Here is a 15183-nt window from a genome sequence, read left to right as displayed (position 1 = left end):
CCAACTTTCCTCGAGCCCTCATGCGTAGCAGAGGTTTGGTCAAGGGTCAGCTTATTTTTGTGATCGTCGCCCCGTCCGCGGTTTCTGCAACCGGAGGGGTTGAGTTAGAGTCACTTGCCTCAATGGATCGAGTGACGCGCTCGGTGAGCTCGCTAACTGGGATGTTCAGACAGAATCTAGTTCCATCACCTATGATGGGATCGGCAAAGCCCTCAGGGGGCATTCCGTTGCTCCTTAACCCGCCTTCCAACAGATTTCCCCTCAATGGGGATTCTATGGGCTCGGCTAGAGGCTAGGATCAAACAAGAAGGTTGAGATGACCTTGTCTGCTTCTAAGCGGGATGGGCACAAGCCACTGAAGCTCATCTGCTTCCCCCTCAACTCTGTTTGATGCGAGGCGGCCTCGGGCCCTTCGCGGGTAGCCTTCGAACCTTGGCCTATCGATTGAGGATCGAGCAGCTCAAGCCCTCGAGCCCCTTAGGGTCTGATAGGGGTTGGTCATGTTTCATGCATCACCCTGTCCTCGGTTTCTACAACCAGAGGGGCTGAGCTAATGACACTTGCCACGATGGCTCAAGCGTTGCGCTCAATGAGCTCGCTAACGGGCATGTTCGAGTGGAATCTGGGTCCATCATCTGCTGACGGGGTCGGTAGAGCCCATATGTGGCATTCCACTATTTCTTAACCCGCCCCTGGTAGATTCCTGAGCCATTCTGTGGGTTTGGCTCGAGGTTAGAATCGAATGAGAAAGGTCGAGATGTCCCTATCTGTTTCTGAGCGGGGTCGAGCAAGGCCGCTGGGCTTCATATCAGTTTTTCCCTCTAGCTCTGTTTGATGCGAGGCGGCCACGAGCCCTTCATGGGCTGACCTTCGAACCTCAATCTATCGCCGTTCATATCGAATGAGACGAGTACCACTTCGTGATGCAACACGAAGCATTGCGATGCAGCAATCGCATGTGCAATGTTTGGATGTATGGGATGATTGAATGGATGAGCATAAAGAAATAGTGGGGGTCGATAACGTTACCTTGATGCAATGTTTTCCTAAACAGTAAATGGTCTTTACACAGTCACCCTTTGTTTAGCGTTTAGGCTGTTTACATGGTGTTTAAACAAAGTTAAACGGTCTAAATGGTTTTGTACTTTTAAAAAATACACATAATTATATATGTGCATGTAAAAAATCAAGTATTCTAGCTTTTATACATATTTATTCAAATAAAAATCAATTATTTTGGTATGTATATATATTTATGCATGTGAAAAGAACCAAATATACATATTTATGCATGTAACATATCAAGTGTACATATTTATAAATATAATAAACTTAAGCATACAAATTTGTCCATATAAAACTAAACTAGATTTACCTCATGTTCGCTTAAACAGCCATTTAAACAGCTGTTTAGCCCGTTTAATGCTGTTTATCTCTGTTCTGTTTAGACCATTTTTCCCGTTTTTGACCGTTTAAACGGTCAACCATTTAATTTCTGTTTACCCCCCTAAACAAGAAAGTTTACCACCGTTTACCGTTTACTGGCCGTTTAAACCGTTTAGGCAAACACTGCCTTGATGGCACGAGTGATGGGTTCTGGGAGCTCTTACCTGACATGTTCGTGTGGGGTTTGGGTCCGACATTCATGACAGGGCCGATCTAACCTGCACGAGCATCCTAGTTTTCTGTTTTTGTCTCTCGGTAGTGATCCGAGCCGTTCGATCGGCTTGGGCGACCTGACAGCTTCTTCTTGATGGAATTTTTGCAAGTAGGCCCCTCTAAACCCTTCTCAAGAAGGTGGATGCTAAAGCTTGGAGTGTGGGGACAAAGACTTTGATTACACTGGTGAACAAAAATGTTGTAGCCGCTGGGGCATAGGGTTCTAGCGGTTCACCCAGTTTTACTTAAAGTTTATGCCCGCACACGACGCCACTAATTTTTAAACATAAGGAGGGGTCGGGCAAAGAGAAATGTCTAGCAAGTAGACTCTCTTGCCAGCCCCCAAGCAATGTTTGATCCCCTGCCATTCCTAGAGTTGGAGGCTCAATGATGAATTTAATATGTAATGTAAGCAAGTAAGGGTGCTTATCTCTCGATGGTGGTTTTGAGCCATTCGATCGACCCATTTCTCGGTAGTGGCCAAGTCATCCGGTCGACTTGTGTTTCCTGTTGAGACAAAATTTTCCTGTGGGAGTAGAGGATGAGAGTATCCCGCATGAGAATTTAGTTGGGCAGATAAGCCAAGCGATGAACTTGTGTGAAAATGGACAAGTTCTTTGTTATAGCAAACAACTTTTTTGCTCTCCTCCCTCTTTTTGCAAAAGGGGTTTAGGTTGCAAAAGGGGTTTAGTGCATTCCGACCCTTCCCATAGTTAAGGTCATAAAAGCTTGGAGTGTGGGTGAGCTAGCTCTGATCACGCTGGTGACCAAAGGCGCCATAGCCGCTGGGGTGTAGGTGCCTCGCAGTCCACCCAGTTTCACTCAGAGCTTGTTCCTGAACTTCTAGCTCTTAGGATTTACCATGAGAAAGGAGGGCAGGCACAGAGAATATTCATAGGATAAATGTACTCATACCAGCCTCTAAGTGAGGCCCAACCCCTCGCACTTGCAGGGGTCGGATGTCACAAAAGATCAGGGATTTCAATGACAAAACTGATAAGAGAAAGTATGCGTTTATTTAGGGGTAAAAGTGACGTAGCTGCTCGATGTTCCAGGCATTGGTAAAGACCTCACCATCGATGGTTTTTTGCTTGTAGGCGCCTAGCCAGAGTACTTCTGTGACAATGTATGGCCCCTCCTAGGGCAGGGAGAGCTTATGGCAGTCCTTGTTGCTCTGTACAAGGTGGAGGACCAGGCCCCCCACGTTGAAGGCTCGGCCCCGCACTCGTCGGCTGTGGTACCATCGCAATGTCTATTGGTACTTGGTCAAGCAGAGGATGGCGACATCGCGTGCTTCATCCAGCTAGTCCATGGCGTCCTCGTGGGATGCCTCAGCTCCCTGTTCATCGTATGCCCTAATCCTTAGTGCTCCATAGTTGAGGTCAGTTGGGAGGACAGCCTCAGAACCATAGACCAGGAAGAAGGGCGTGTAGCTAGTGGCTCGACTGGGGGTTGTCCTTAGGCTCTAGAGTACCGTAGGGAGCTCGGCGACCCACCGTGCACCGAACTTGTTCAACCGGTTGAAGATCCTAGGCTTGAGGCCCTATAGGACCATGCCATTTGCGCGCTCGACCTGCCCATTTGTTCAGGGGTGCACGATGGCGGCCCAATCAACCTAGATGTGGTGTTCATCGCAGAATCAAAGAAACTTTTTTTGGTGAACTGCATACCGTTGTCCGTGATGATGGAGTTTGGAACTCCAAAGCAATGGACGATGTCGAGGAAGAATAACACGGCTTGCTTGGATTTGATCACGGAGATCGGCCGAGCTTCTATCCACCTTGTAAACTTGTCTATGGTGACAAGCAAGTGGGTGTAGCCCCCGAGCGCCTTCTTTAGAGGTCCAACCAAATCAAGCCCCTAGACCGCGAACGACCACATGATGGGGATCATCTAGAGTGCTTGGGCCGGGAGGTGAGTCTACTAAGCGTAGTACTGGCACCCTTCGCAGGTGCGCACGATCTGCTCAGCGTTGGCTACTGCAGTGGGCCAATAGAAGCCCTGTCAGAACACATTTTCGACTAGGGTTCTAGGTGCGGCATGGTGACCGCAGATCCCACCATGGATATCGCTCAACAAACACTTCCCCTGTTCGATGGGGATGCAGCGCTGCAGGATCTCGATGTGGCTTCATTTGTAGAGTTTGCCCTCCACAAGAACAAAGGACTTGGCATGACATGCAAGCCGTTGAGCTTCTGTCTTGTCCATCAACAGTATGTCATAGAGGAGGTAGTCACAAGTAGAGTACCCTCTAGTCGACTAGAGTTTCGAGCTCTATCGCTGGTTCTTCTTTGAGCTCCATGACTTCAGGGCCAGACATAGCCGATGGTTGGTCAGCCCCCGAGGCTAAATTGGGGGGACCATCATCAGCCTATTTTGATCCCTCATAGGAAACTAAGGGCTTGTGTTGGTCATTGGTGAAGACACCCGTTGGCACCGGCTCTCGGCCGGATGCCGCCTTCACAAGTGCATCAGCCGCCTCATTAAGGCGCCTCGAGATGTGATTGAGCTCGAGGCCGTCGAACTTGTCTTCCAGTCATCAGACTTCTTGGTAGTATGCAACCATCTTGGCATCATGGCAGCTTGACTCCTTCATGACTTGATCGATGACTAGCTGGGAGTCTCCCTGAACATCAAGACATCGGACGCCCAACTCGATGGCAATGCGTAGGCCGTTGATGAGCACCTCATATTTGGCCACATTGTTTGAGGAGGGGAAATGGAGATGAACCATGTACCTCATGCGTACCCCAAGGGGCAACACAAAGACCAGCCCTACATTGGCGCCCTTCTTCATCAGTGATCCATCAAAGTACATCGTCCAGTACTCTTGATCGACGACCGCCAGTGGCATTTGGACCTCGGTCCATTCTGCGATGAAATCAGCTAACACCTAGGACTTGATGGCCATCCAAGGGGCATACATAATGCCTTGATCCATCAGCTCGAGTGCCCATTTCACAGTTCTCCCAATGGCATCCTGGCTTTGGACGACCTCGCCAAGGGGGAAGGATGTCACAACCGTTACCGGGTGTGATTCGAAGTAGTGGTGTAGCTTCCTCTTTGTGATGAGGGTGGTGTACAGGAGCTTCTGGATTTGGGGGTAGTGGGTCTTTGAGTTGGATAGTACCTGGCTAATAAAGTACACAGGGCACTGTACTTTGAGGGCGTGCCCCTCTTCTTCCCGCCCCACTACCAGGGCGGCGCTGACCACTTACGTGGTGGCCACTATGTAGAGCAGAAGAGATTCTTCCTTGGTGGGAAGAACTAGGATTGGGGCCTTTGTCAGGAGCTGCTTAACCATGTCAAGTGCTTCCTGGGCCTCAGATGTCCATTCGAAGTGATCGGCTTTCTTTAGGAGTCTATAAAGGGGAGACCTCATTCGCTGAGGCATGAGATGAAGCGGCTAAGCACGACGAGGCACCCCACAACCCACTGTACCCTGTTTATGTTCTGAATTGGGCCCATCCTTGTGATGGCCGAAATTTTCTCTGGGTTGGCTTCGATGCCATGCTCGGAGACAATGAAACTGAGCATCATGCCCCTCGGGACCCTGAAAATGCACTTCTCAGGATTGAGTTTGATGCCGTTTGCTCGGAGTTTTGCAAAGGTCTGCTCAAGATCGGTAATGAGATGGTCAGCCCATTTGGACTTGACCATGATGTCATTAACATAGGCCTCAATGGTCCACCCGATGAGGTCCCCAAAACATTTGAGCATACAACGCTGGTATGTAGCCCCAACGTTCTTCAGACTGAACGGTATGGAGATGTAGCAGAATGATCCAAAGGTTGTGATGAAAGATGTAATGAGCTGATCGGACTCTTTCATCGTTATTTGATGGTACCTAGAGTAAGCATCAAGGAAGCAGAGGGTTTCGCACCCTAAGGTAGAGTCAACTATTTGGTCTATGCATGGCAAAGGAAACAGATCCTTTGGGCATGCTTTGTTGAGACCCGTATAGTCAACACGCATCCTCCATTTCCCACTCTTCTTTCATACAAGAATAGGATTGGCTATCCACTCTGGGTGGTACATTTCCTTGATGAATCCAGTCGCCAAAATCTTTGCGATCTCCTCACCGATGGTCCTACGTTTTCCCTTGTCGAAGCGACACAGGCATTGTTTCACCGGTTTAGAGCCTGGACAGATCTTCAAGGTGTTCTCAGTGACTTCCCTCGGGATGCCTGGCATGTTCGAGGGTTTCCACGCGAAGATGTCTCTGTTGGCACAAAAGAAGCCGATGAACGCGCTTTCCTATTCGGAGGAGAGCGTGGTACCAATGTGCACCATTTTTCCCTCGGTGCTCCCGAGGTCTATGAGGACTTCTTTAGAGCCCTATGTAGGCTCAAAAGACCCAGTAGACTTCTTAGGGTTGGGCGCTTCTTCGGTGACCTCCTTCTTGATGGCGGCGAGCTCTCTGGAGGCGACGATTGCTGTGACATCATCGCAACACTCAACCTCGCACTCATAGGCGGGCTAGAAGGAGGTGCCAACGGTGATGATCCTGCCGGGGCCTAGTATCTTTAGCTTGAGGTAGGTATAGTTGGGGACGGCCATGAACTTCACGTAGCATGGACGTCCTAGGATGGCGTGGTAGGTTCCGGGGAACCCGACCACCTCGAAGGTGAGGGTTTCCATCCTATAATTGGACGGATCACCAAAGGTAACAGGCAGATCGATCTGCCCAAGTGGCATGGCCTGCTTTCCGAGCACGATGCCGTGGAAAGGTGCTCCGGTTGGGCAGACGCGTGTCTGGTCAATGCCCATTTCATTGAGCGTCTTGGCATACATGATGTTGAGGCCGCTGCCTCCATCCATCAGTATTTTGGTGAGCCGCTTTGTGCCGACGATCGGGTTGACCACAAGCGGATATCTCCCCAGACATGGGACACTCTCTAGGTGGTTGGTCCGATCGAAGGTTAAGGCAGACTTTGACCATCAAAGTAAGGCAGGTGTGGCTAGTTTGGTCGTATAGACCTCGTGGCGCATTACCTTCTAACGGTGTTTGGAGTCGTATGTCGCCGATCTTCCAAAGATCATGAGGCAACCGTCTGGTGTCAGAAAGACACCGTCCTTCTCCTCAGTGTCGTCTATGGTGGGGTTAGGGTCCTTCCTGTGCTCCCCTTTGTTGGAGCCCCCAGACAAGAATTGCCGCATGAGGCTACAGTCCTTGTATAGATGTTTGACCAGGAAGGCTTGGTTCGAGAATGGCCCCTCGAGTAATTTTTCAAAATGGTTTGGAGTGCCCTCCGCGGGCTTCCGACCACCCTTGCAGTCAGCGGCGGCCATGAGTGAGCCCTCGCACCATTGCTTCTTGTTCTTCTTTTTGGCGAAACGATTGGATGCGCCTTCACCGGCATCCTCGTCCCACCTTGCCTTGCCATCAAGGCAATCGAAGATTGCTCCCACTGCTTCTTCGCCTGAGGCATGGCTGGTGGCGATGTCCAAGAGTTCTTTGGTGGTTCATAGGCCCTTGCGTCCCAGCTTATGAACCAGAGATTCATAGGTGGTCCCGGATAGGAAGGCTCCTATAATGTCAGCGTCGGCGACGTTAGAAAGCTCATTGCACTACCGGGAGAAGCGTCAGATGTACCCACGAGGGTCTCACCAGTCTTCTATCAATAGTTCTTGAGGTCCCATAGGTTCCTAGGGTGCTTATATGTGCCTTAGAAGTTCTCCACAAAGATCTCCTTCAGATCCGCCCAACTCTGGATTGTGTTGGACGGCAAGTGTTCCAACCACGCTCGTGCCGAATCGGCTAAGAACAGTGGAAGGTTGCGGATAATGAAGTCATCATTATCCGCACCACCGGCTTAGCAGGCAAGCCAATAGTCTTTGAGCCATAGTTTGGGGTTTGTTTCCCTAGAGTACTTCAGGATATTGGTTGGTGGTCGGTACCTTGGTGGGAAAGCAGCGTTGAGGCTGTTGTAGCACCCGATTTTAAAGACAAAACCAGATACACACTATATGTGAGCACAGAAAGTCAAATCTCACATATAGCCACAAAATAAGGGTAATATCATAAGACAATACTTATTACATAACGTATTAGTATAAGAAATATAACCTCAGAGTATAGATAGTGAAAAGATGACTCCAATCTTCAGACGAAGACTCTGTAGAGGTTGTATACTTTCACTGTGAGTCATGATTTACCCTTTCACCTAGGGTGATCAACCCCTTGACCCACTATCAAGGAAGGTCGACAGGGTTCACTATGAAGCCTTTCAAAGGTTCGTCTAACAAGTTAGGGCCGCTAAGGTTTCAGCCATCTAGCCGTATGTGGCCCCCTCTAGGAGTGGCACACGTGGGCACACGACACGGTACACACATCCTAGCAAGTAAGGAAACATACCAACTAGTGCCCCCTCTTGCGCTATAAAGGTAACCACTAACAAGCTAGAAAAGGTCTAGCTAAAGCCAGAGCCATATAGCCCTCACAGCTGTACTGTAAGTCCCGGATGATCACTTACAGATAAGTCCATAGGGAGAGAAATCTGAAGCATTTAGAAAGTAGCTAAACACTCCAGCCCCTATTTCCATGTTGCTAAAAAGTCATTTTTAATGTTTATTGCATATACCATTAGTCAAGTTACATGATCATGGTTTTGGTTAAGCACTAGCAAAAACTACCCAATGAAATATCCCAAAGGTATCAAGATACAAGATATCAAATATCTAGGATATCCTTATTGGCAACAAGGTAGACACATGCAATATCAATTAAGTGATTAAGGTGAATAGGTAACAAGAATGGTCCTATGCTATACTTGCCTTAAACACCGATCCTTTGGTAAGCTTTAATCTTAAACGTCCTTCTTCTTCTAGATCACCGCGTATATCTCACCGACTAAACATAATCGTAGAACACCACACAAACATCCATACACATATAGGCATAGCATACAATTGCATCTATATTAGAATAGTACACCAATCATAGAAAATAAGTAAAAGAGTTTGAAATACGATTCTACGCATCTCTACGAACACATAGTCGCGAGAAGCACTCTAATCGGAGCTACGGTTGAAAAGATACCACTACCGAGAGATTTGCTTTATACGTGGAAAAGAAAACTATAGGCTTCATTTATTTTAACTATATAAATTCATATATATAAGATATTTTATAAATAATATAGATTGAATTAAGTCAATTTTAGATTTGAATTATAAAACTAAAGTAAAACAAATCATATTTTATTTATAAAATCCATTTGCATAATTATTAATCAAGATATGATTTAAACCATGATTTTTTAGAAATAGTAATATAGTAAACACTGTTACTAAAGCATAGATCTCATCCCTACGAATCTAACGTAACTTGAACGGACTATTTTAGAGTTAAAATAAATAAGTCATGATTTAACCAATTTTCTTTCAGTTAAATAATAGATTAAATCTACCCATGAATTTTAAATATTGAAAACATGCCTAACAGTAGTATAAACACGTAGAAAACATAAATACAGTCCTGACGCAATTCGAACGGGTCAAATCAGAATTAAAATGATAAAGTTATAGCCTAAATACCTCGAATGGCAAAACTATAAATAACCAAAAACGTATTTATGGAACCAACCGAGGAAAATACGCTTTTAAAGGAACGCATAATCTGAGAAATACGCAATAGACCGTGGGTTCTATTTTGAAGAAACCGAGAGGCTCTTATGAAATTTAGCCACACGAAGGGGTATCGGGGATTCTGGACCGTTGGATCATGATCGAACGGCGCTGATTAGATGACGGGGGCGAAGGGGAGAGCCAGCCGATGGCTATAGTGCCCGGTATGGCGGTCAGCCATGGGCGGCGGCGAAGAGCTTGCCGATGTCCACGGTTCTGGCGATTACGGCCACCCCGACCAAAACCAATTACGTGGAAATGATCTATGGGTGTTCGCGAACTCAATGGGGTACCGAGACGGGGATGGAGAGCACATCGGGGCGATGGTCCCATGGCGGCACCATTGTTGGCGGCTCAGGAGCTCACCGTTATGGTACTCCCGTGCACCAAACACGACGTGAAGGGATCGAGGAGGTTCAGGAGCTCACCGTGAGTCGTCAGGATGGGAGCGCGGCGTCTAGGGAGTCTCCAACGGCACGGGTCAATGATGGCGGCAGCTGGAGAGAGAAAGAGGGGGCGGGTGAAGATGAATCCAGGCAATTGAAGGTCAAATCAAAGAATTCGAGGTACCTACGACACCGGTGGGTCGTGGCGGAGCTCTGGGACATGTTGTCATCGAGGTTTGTGGCACTAGAGCAGTGGAGCTTTGGACAGCAATGGTGAGCTCGAGCGGCGGTCGGAGAAAAGAGAGAAGGAGCGCTCGGTATGGGGCTTTATAGGCGAGCAACCATTGTGTAGAAGGAAAGGGAGCGGGGCGCGGCGATTTTGGTCGCCTTCCCTGCATGCTCGACGGCGGTGGCTTACCAAGCCTGGCAGGGCCTTCAGCGGGCGGCGAAGAAGGAAGGAGCACCAAGAGAAGAAAAGGAAAGGAAGTGGATGGTGGCTGACGGATGGGGCTGGCGATGTAGTGAGGGGGAGGAGCGACTTGGGGGCTGGCACGTGCAGGAAAGGCAGAAGCGGGCTGGTGCGGAGCTGGGCCACACGGGCGACGTGAAGCAGAGGAAGGCGTGGAGCAGGCCGAGCAGCAAGCTGGGCCACATGCGGGGAGGCGGGAAAGAGGGGAGGAGCGCGGGATTGGCCGCCAGCGGGCCGAGCATGAAGCAGGATGCGAGCAGGGAGGCACGAAGTAGGCCAAGGGGGAGAGGAAATGGCTGGGCCAGCGGAGAGGAGGAAAGGAGTGGGCCAGCTAGTGCGCTAGAGGAAGGAAGAAATGGGAGGTGCGAGCTGGCCGGTTCCGGGGCTGGGCTGAAAAGAAGAAAATTTTCCAAATAAGATCATTTTATTTTCTAATTTTCTTTTCTTTTATTTCAAAGCCATTTTCAAACCCTTTTCAAAAACATTCCAAATTACTTTGGAGTTTTGGATCAACACCACTCATCATGATAAACTTTATACACCAACATGTATGCACAACCAGTTGCTAAACCTTATGATGAATTTTAAATTAATGAAAAATTTTATTTTCCTCTATTTCATGTGCACAAAAATTCATAAATAAATCATTTTAGCTCTATTTCAAAAGAGGCAAATTTTAGGTTGTTACAATTCTACCCCCCTTAAGATGAATCTCGTCCTCGAGATTCGAAAGACGTCGACTAAGAGATGGGAATACTCCGTCCTTGGATTCTTCTTTACTTCCTCGTGCGGTTCCATCATCTTGATAAAGATCCACTTTACTTTGCATACCTGTTGCCCTTACTCCAAGTAATTTGCCGAACTAATTCCAAAATTTTGACAGGTATCTTGAATAACTCTCAGGTAACCCTAATCACTAGGCCATAATTCTCTTTCCTCATATGTTCACCTTTCAACGGAGCTTCCTTATCTTCTTAGTCCGAAAGAGAATCTACCACCAATCTTCAAAACATTAATGATCCTAGTTAAGTTGCTCGAACTGGGAATACAACTCTTAATCATTGGTGTCACCCGAACCTTCTTAGCGCAATTCTCCGTTGCTAAGGGCATTGGCCATGACTTTGCTTCTCGAAGTGATAGCACTTTTCCAAGTCATAGTCAATCTCATTCCAACGAGGTTATCACAAGCTCAAGACCAACTTGGTGATGATGTCCTATATATTCTTGTGATCCTCCTAGATGAAACTTTTACTTTCAAGAAGATAGTACTTCCATGCTTCGCAATGGATAACTCCAGATAACATGTTAGGTAGTTCAACTCAAGCTTCCTTAGTTGACTTAATGATCAAGCCACTACTTTTCTTTTTGTATAAGGACACATCCCACACCTTGATAAGGTGCATCATAGTGGAGATAAAGCTCTTTTCCTGATCTAACAAAGCTAATACTTAGGTTTTACATCAACCTCTTCTTGGATTCCTTCAAACACTTACCTGAGGTTTCTTGATTCAAACTAATTTAAAAGCTTCTTCAGTAGCTCTACCAAAATCTTGATGATCTTGGATAAACCTTTCTTGAACTTCTAACCAAACCTCATTGAAACTCTGAGTTTCTCTTGCATCTTTGCGTACCACCACGCTTCCGCTACATAAACTAGAACATATGATACTTCATCTTACAAATTCTTCCACTTGGCTACCCCCCTTAAGAAAAGATAAATCAGGGGACACAAGAAGGGTAGCTTGCACCTTCTTCAGATGAGCTTACTAGTATCAAGATGTTCTGTCATCCCAATGATACTCTTGTATATGGGCAAGGATAAGAAATCTGAATTTCTTCGCGAGCAGAAAAACAATAGTGTGGTAAGACAGCTGTAACTCCCATTCTGTTAATCCAATGAAGTTGTATATTATACCGCTGGAAAGGTTATAAAATTCTCCACAACTTCCTTATAGAACACTTTTCCAAATTCTTCAGTTCACTTGGTCGAAAACATTGCACAACAGAAACTGTTCTAGGTTCCAAACAGCACAGATGCATCGCCTTGTGATTTTTGTATCTCTATAACCAAAATAGCTATCAAGCTTATTCTTGCGCTCAGAGAAAGATATGGAAGTGTACTATTGTCTAGAATTTTTCCATAATTCTAGGTCATCCAAGAACAGAGATATAAACCGATGAAGACAGGTTACTCCCAAAGGACAGAATAGAGAAAACAGGAGATAAGCGAAACACCTCTATTTATTGCATTAATCCTTATGCCTTAGGACTATAAACTAAATGAAATTGTGGGAACACCCAACAAGATCATTGCAGTCATTACAAAGATGCAAAACAATCATAAGCATAATGACAATTCAACAAGACAGTAAAGATGCACAACTCAATCATTGACTCAACTTGCGATACTATCATTTTTATTACATAAGGGCACAACTCCTATCCTTAACTAAGGATCTTGGATAGTCTAGCATAACTTCTTCATACACCACTCTCACTAAATGCTTCTTTCAGGTTGGTTATCACTGACACTTTCTGTAACAGTCTGGTAGTGATTTGACTCTGGCTACTTCCTTGGTGTAATTGTTGATTCTTCTGTGGGCAAGATTTAACATAATGTCCTTCCTATTGGCAATGATAACACTTTCTCTTAACTGGATCTTTAGTGATGTCATACTCCATAGAATTGTTGCTTAGAGTATTGTCAGCTTGCTGACTCTGTAAGTTCATCTTTGTTTGATTGGACCGCTTTTTAGCTTGCTTGATCTTTCGGGGTTGAAACTCCTTATAGGTGATCGTCCACCCATCTATGCATACCTCATGTGTAAAGAGTGGAGTAATCTTAGCTTGAGAAACTTCTAATTCCTTAGAGTCTGAGTTTATCTGACCAAGGATTGGAGCTGGACGTGATAATGTAGTAGAACTCGAATGTTGATTGCTTCCCAATTCTGACTCTGGTGAGACCACCTTTCTCTTCTTATCCACATTGTCCTCAGATACAGGCTGAATACCTTCATACTCAATTCTTTCTCCTGATGGTGTTGTTAGAAGAACCAAACATTGGGCATGCTTAATCACTCCTTTACAAGCAGATAACCATCCCTGTCCTAGGATGACATCAATTTTCATTGACTCCAAAATGATAAGGTTTGCCATGAAGTTCACCCCCTTTATGTCAAGACTAACTCTTGGGCATGTGGTCTGCGTTCACTTCACCTCCTAGAGAGTTAATTATCACTGGTTTCCTTATCAGAAGCATAGTTATCTTATGATCTTCTACATATTGGCTAGAGATGAACGAATGTGAAGCTCTAGGGTCAAACAACACTATGGCGGGAGCTGAGTTTACTGGAATGAAACCATACACAACCTCCTTAGCTCCATGAGTAGTAATCATATCCACATTATTCAATTTTCCTTGGATGTAGTTTCTCTTTACTTTACTTCCTTGCTCCTATTTCTTCTGGACCTTCTATTCTTGCTTCTGCTTTGGTTGATCCTGGCTTCCACGCGCCATCCCTCCAACATCTTCGTTGGACTTCATATTCTTCCAAGCTTCTGCTGCTTGCCTCTTCACTGGTCCCTTTGGCATGTTGGTTTGACCTTGTGGCAAGCACTATTGAAAACTCCTAGGTTGAGTCATTCCTTCTGGTTCTTGTCGTTGCATAGCTACAAGCTTCTCCTTGTTGAATGAAGTTAAGGACAAGTAGCTTGGTCCCCCTAATCTCTGATGCTAGTGGTCTTCTCATTATGACCCATCTATATAAACGAAGAGAGAGGATTGAGAATAGAGACAAAGTTTTCATAACAGACAGAGGCCAAAGTGAGCATAACTTTTAGCAAATAACAAGGTTGGAGAGAAAACAAGAACTAAGCAAAGATGAAAGCATGCTAAAACGTCCGGTTCTATCTAGGCTTACGTCCTATAGTCAGCATTGCTCTAATACCACTTTGTAGCACCCGATTTTAAAGACAAAACCAGATACACACTATATGTGAGCCCAGGAAGTCAAATATCACATATAGCCACAAAATAAGGATAATATCAGAAGACAATACTTATTACATAACGTATTAGTATAAGAAATATAACCTCAGAGTATAGACAGCGGAAAGACGACTCTGATCTTCAGGCAAAGACTCCAACTCCATAGGGACAGCTGACTGGTTGACCACAAGCCTAACTCCTTTAGACTAGCAATCTGGTACCCATCTAGGATTTTTATCCAAAGTATAGAAAAGTAAAACAAGCGTAAGTACATCTCGTACTCAGCAAAATAACATGGGGTTCATGAGGCTCAAAAGGTTGACATTGGTTTACTGCGATTGGCTTTTGATTATCACAATTTTAGCAATTGGTTGGCAACAAGTTTATCCATAAGCCCATAAACACATGATCAAGTAAACATGATTAATGAATAGCATAAACAATTAATCATTAGTACAATTATTCATTAGTGATCATCTCTATTCCATAAGGGTTCCAAGGCCATTTGTGTCCATGAGCATGGCTGTTATAACAGTTTTACACTTTGTAGAGGTTGTACACTTTCACTGTGAGTCATGATTTACCCTTTTGCCTAGGGTGATCAGCCCCTTGACCCACTACCAAGGAAGGTTGGTAGGGTTCACTATGAAGCCTTTCAAAGGTTCGTCTAACAAGTTAGGGCCGCTAAGGTTTCAGCCGTCTAGCCGTATGTGGACCCCCTCTAGGAGTGGCACGCATGGGCACGCGACACGGTACACACATCCTAGCAAGTAAGGAAACATACCAACTAGTGCCCCCCTCTTGCGCCATAAAGGTAACCACTAACAAGCTAGAAAAGGTCTAGCTAAAGCCAGAGCCATATAGCTCTCACAGCTGTACTGTAAGTCCCGGATGATCACTTATAGATAAGTCCATAGGGAGAGGAATCTAAAGTATTTAGAAAGTAGCTAAACACTCCAGCCCCTGTTTCCATGTTGCTAAAAAGTCATGTTTTAATGTTTATTGCATATACCATTAGTCAAGTTACATGATCATGGTTTTGGTTAAGCACT

General features: G+C 45.7%; 1 protein-coding gene across 1 annotated transcript; it reads right to left on the bottom strand.

The window, feature by feature from the left end:
• Window positions 1–6138: 6138 nt before the first annotated feature.
• Window positions 6139–6480, bottom strand: LOC136455120 (uncharacterized). Its single transcript, XM_066455271.1, has one exon. The coding sequence runs from the start codon at window positions 6478–6480 to the stop codon at window positions 6139–6141; it is 342 nt and encodes a 113-aa protein (XP_066311368.1).
• Between the last annotated feature and the right edge of the window lie 8703 nt (window positions 6481–15183).

Source organism: Miscanthus floridulus, chromosome 5, assembly GCF_019320115.1.
Source record: "Miscanthus floridulus cultivar M001 chromosome 5, ASM1932011v1, whole genome shotgun sequence".
In the NCBI taxonomy this organism is placed as follows: Eukaryota; Viridiplantae; Streptophyta; class Magnoliopsida; order Poales; family Poaceae; genus Miscanthus; species Miscanthus floridulus.
The sequence above is the reverse complement of the archived record's forward strand: the minus strand, read 5'-3'. Positions and strand labels throughout refer to the sequence as shown.

Excerpts from the sequence above, each read along its gene's own strand:
- LOC136455120 (XM_066455271.1), bottom strand. The coding sequence starts at position 6,480 with ATGGATGGAGGCAGCGGCCTCAACATCATGTATGCCAAGACGCTCAAT.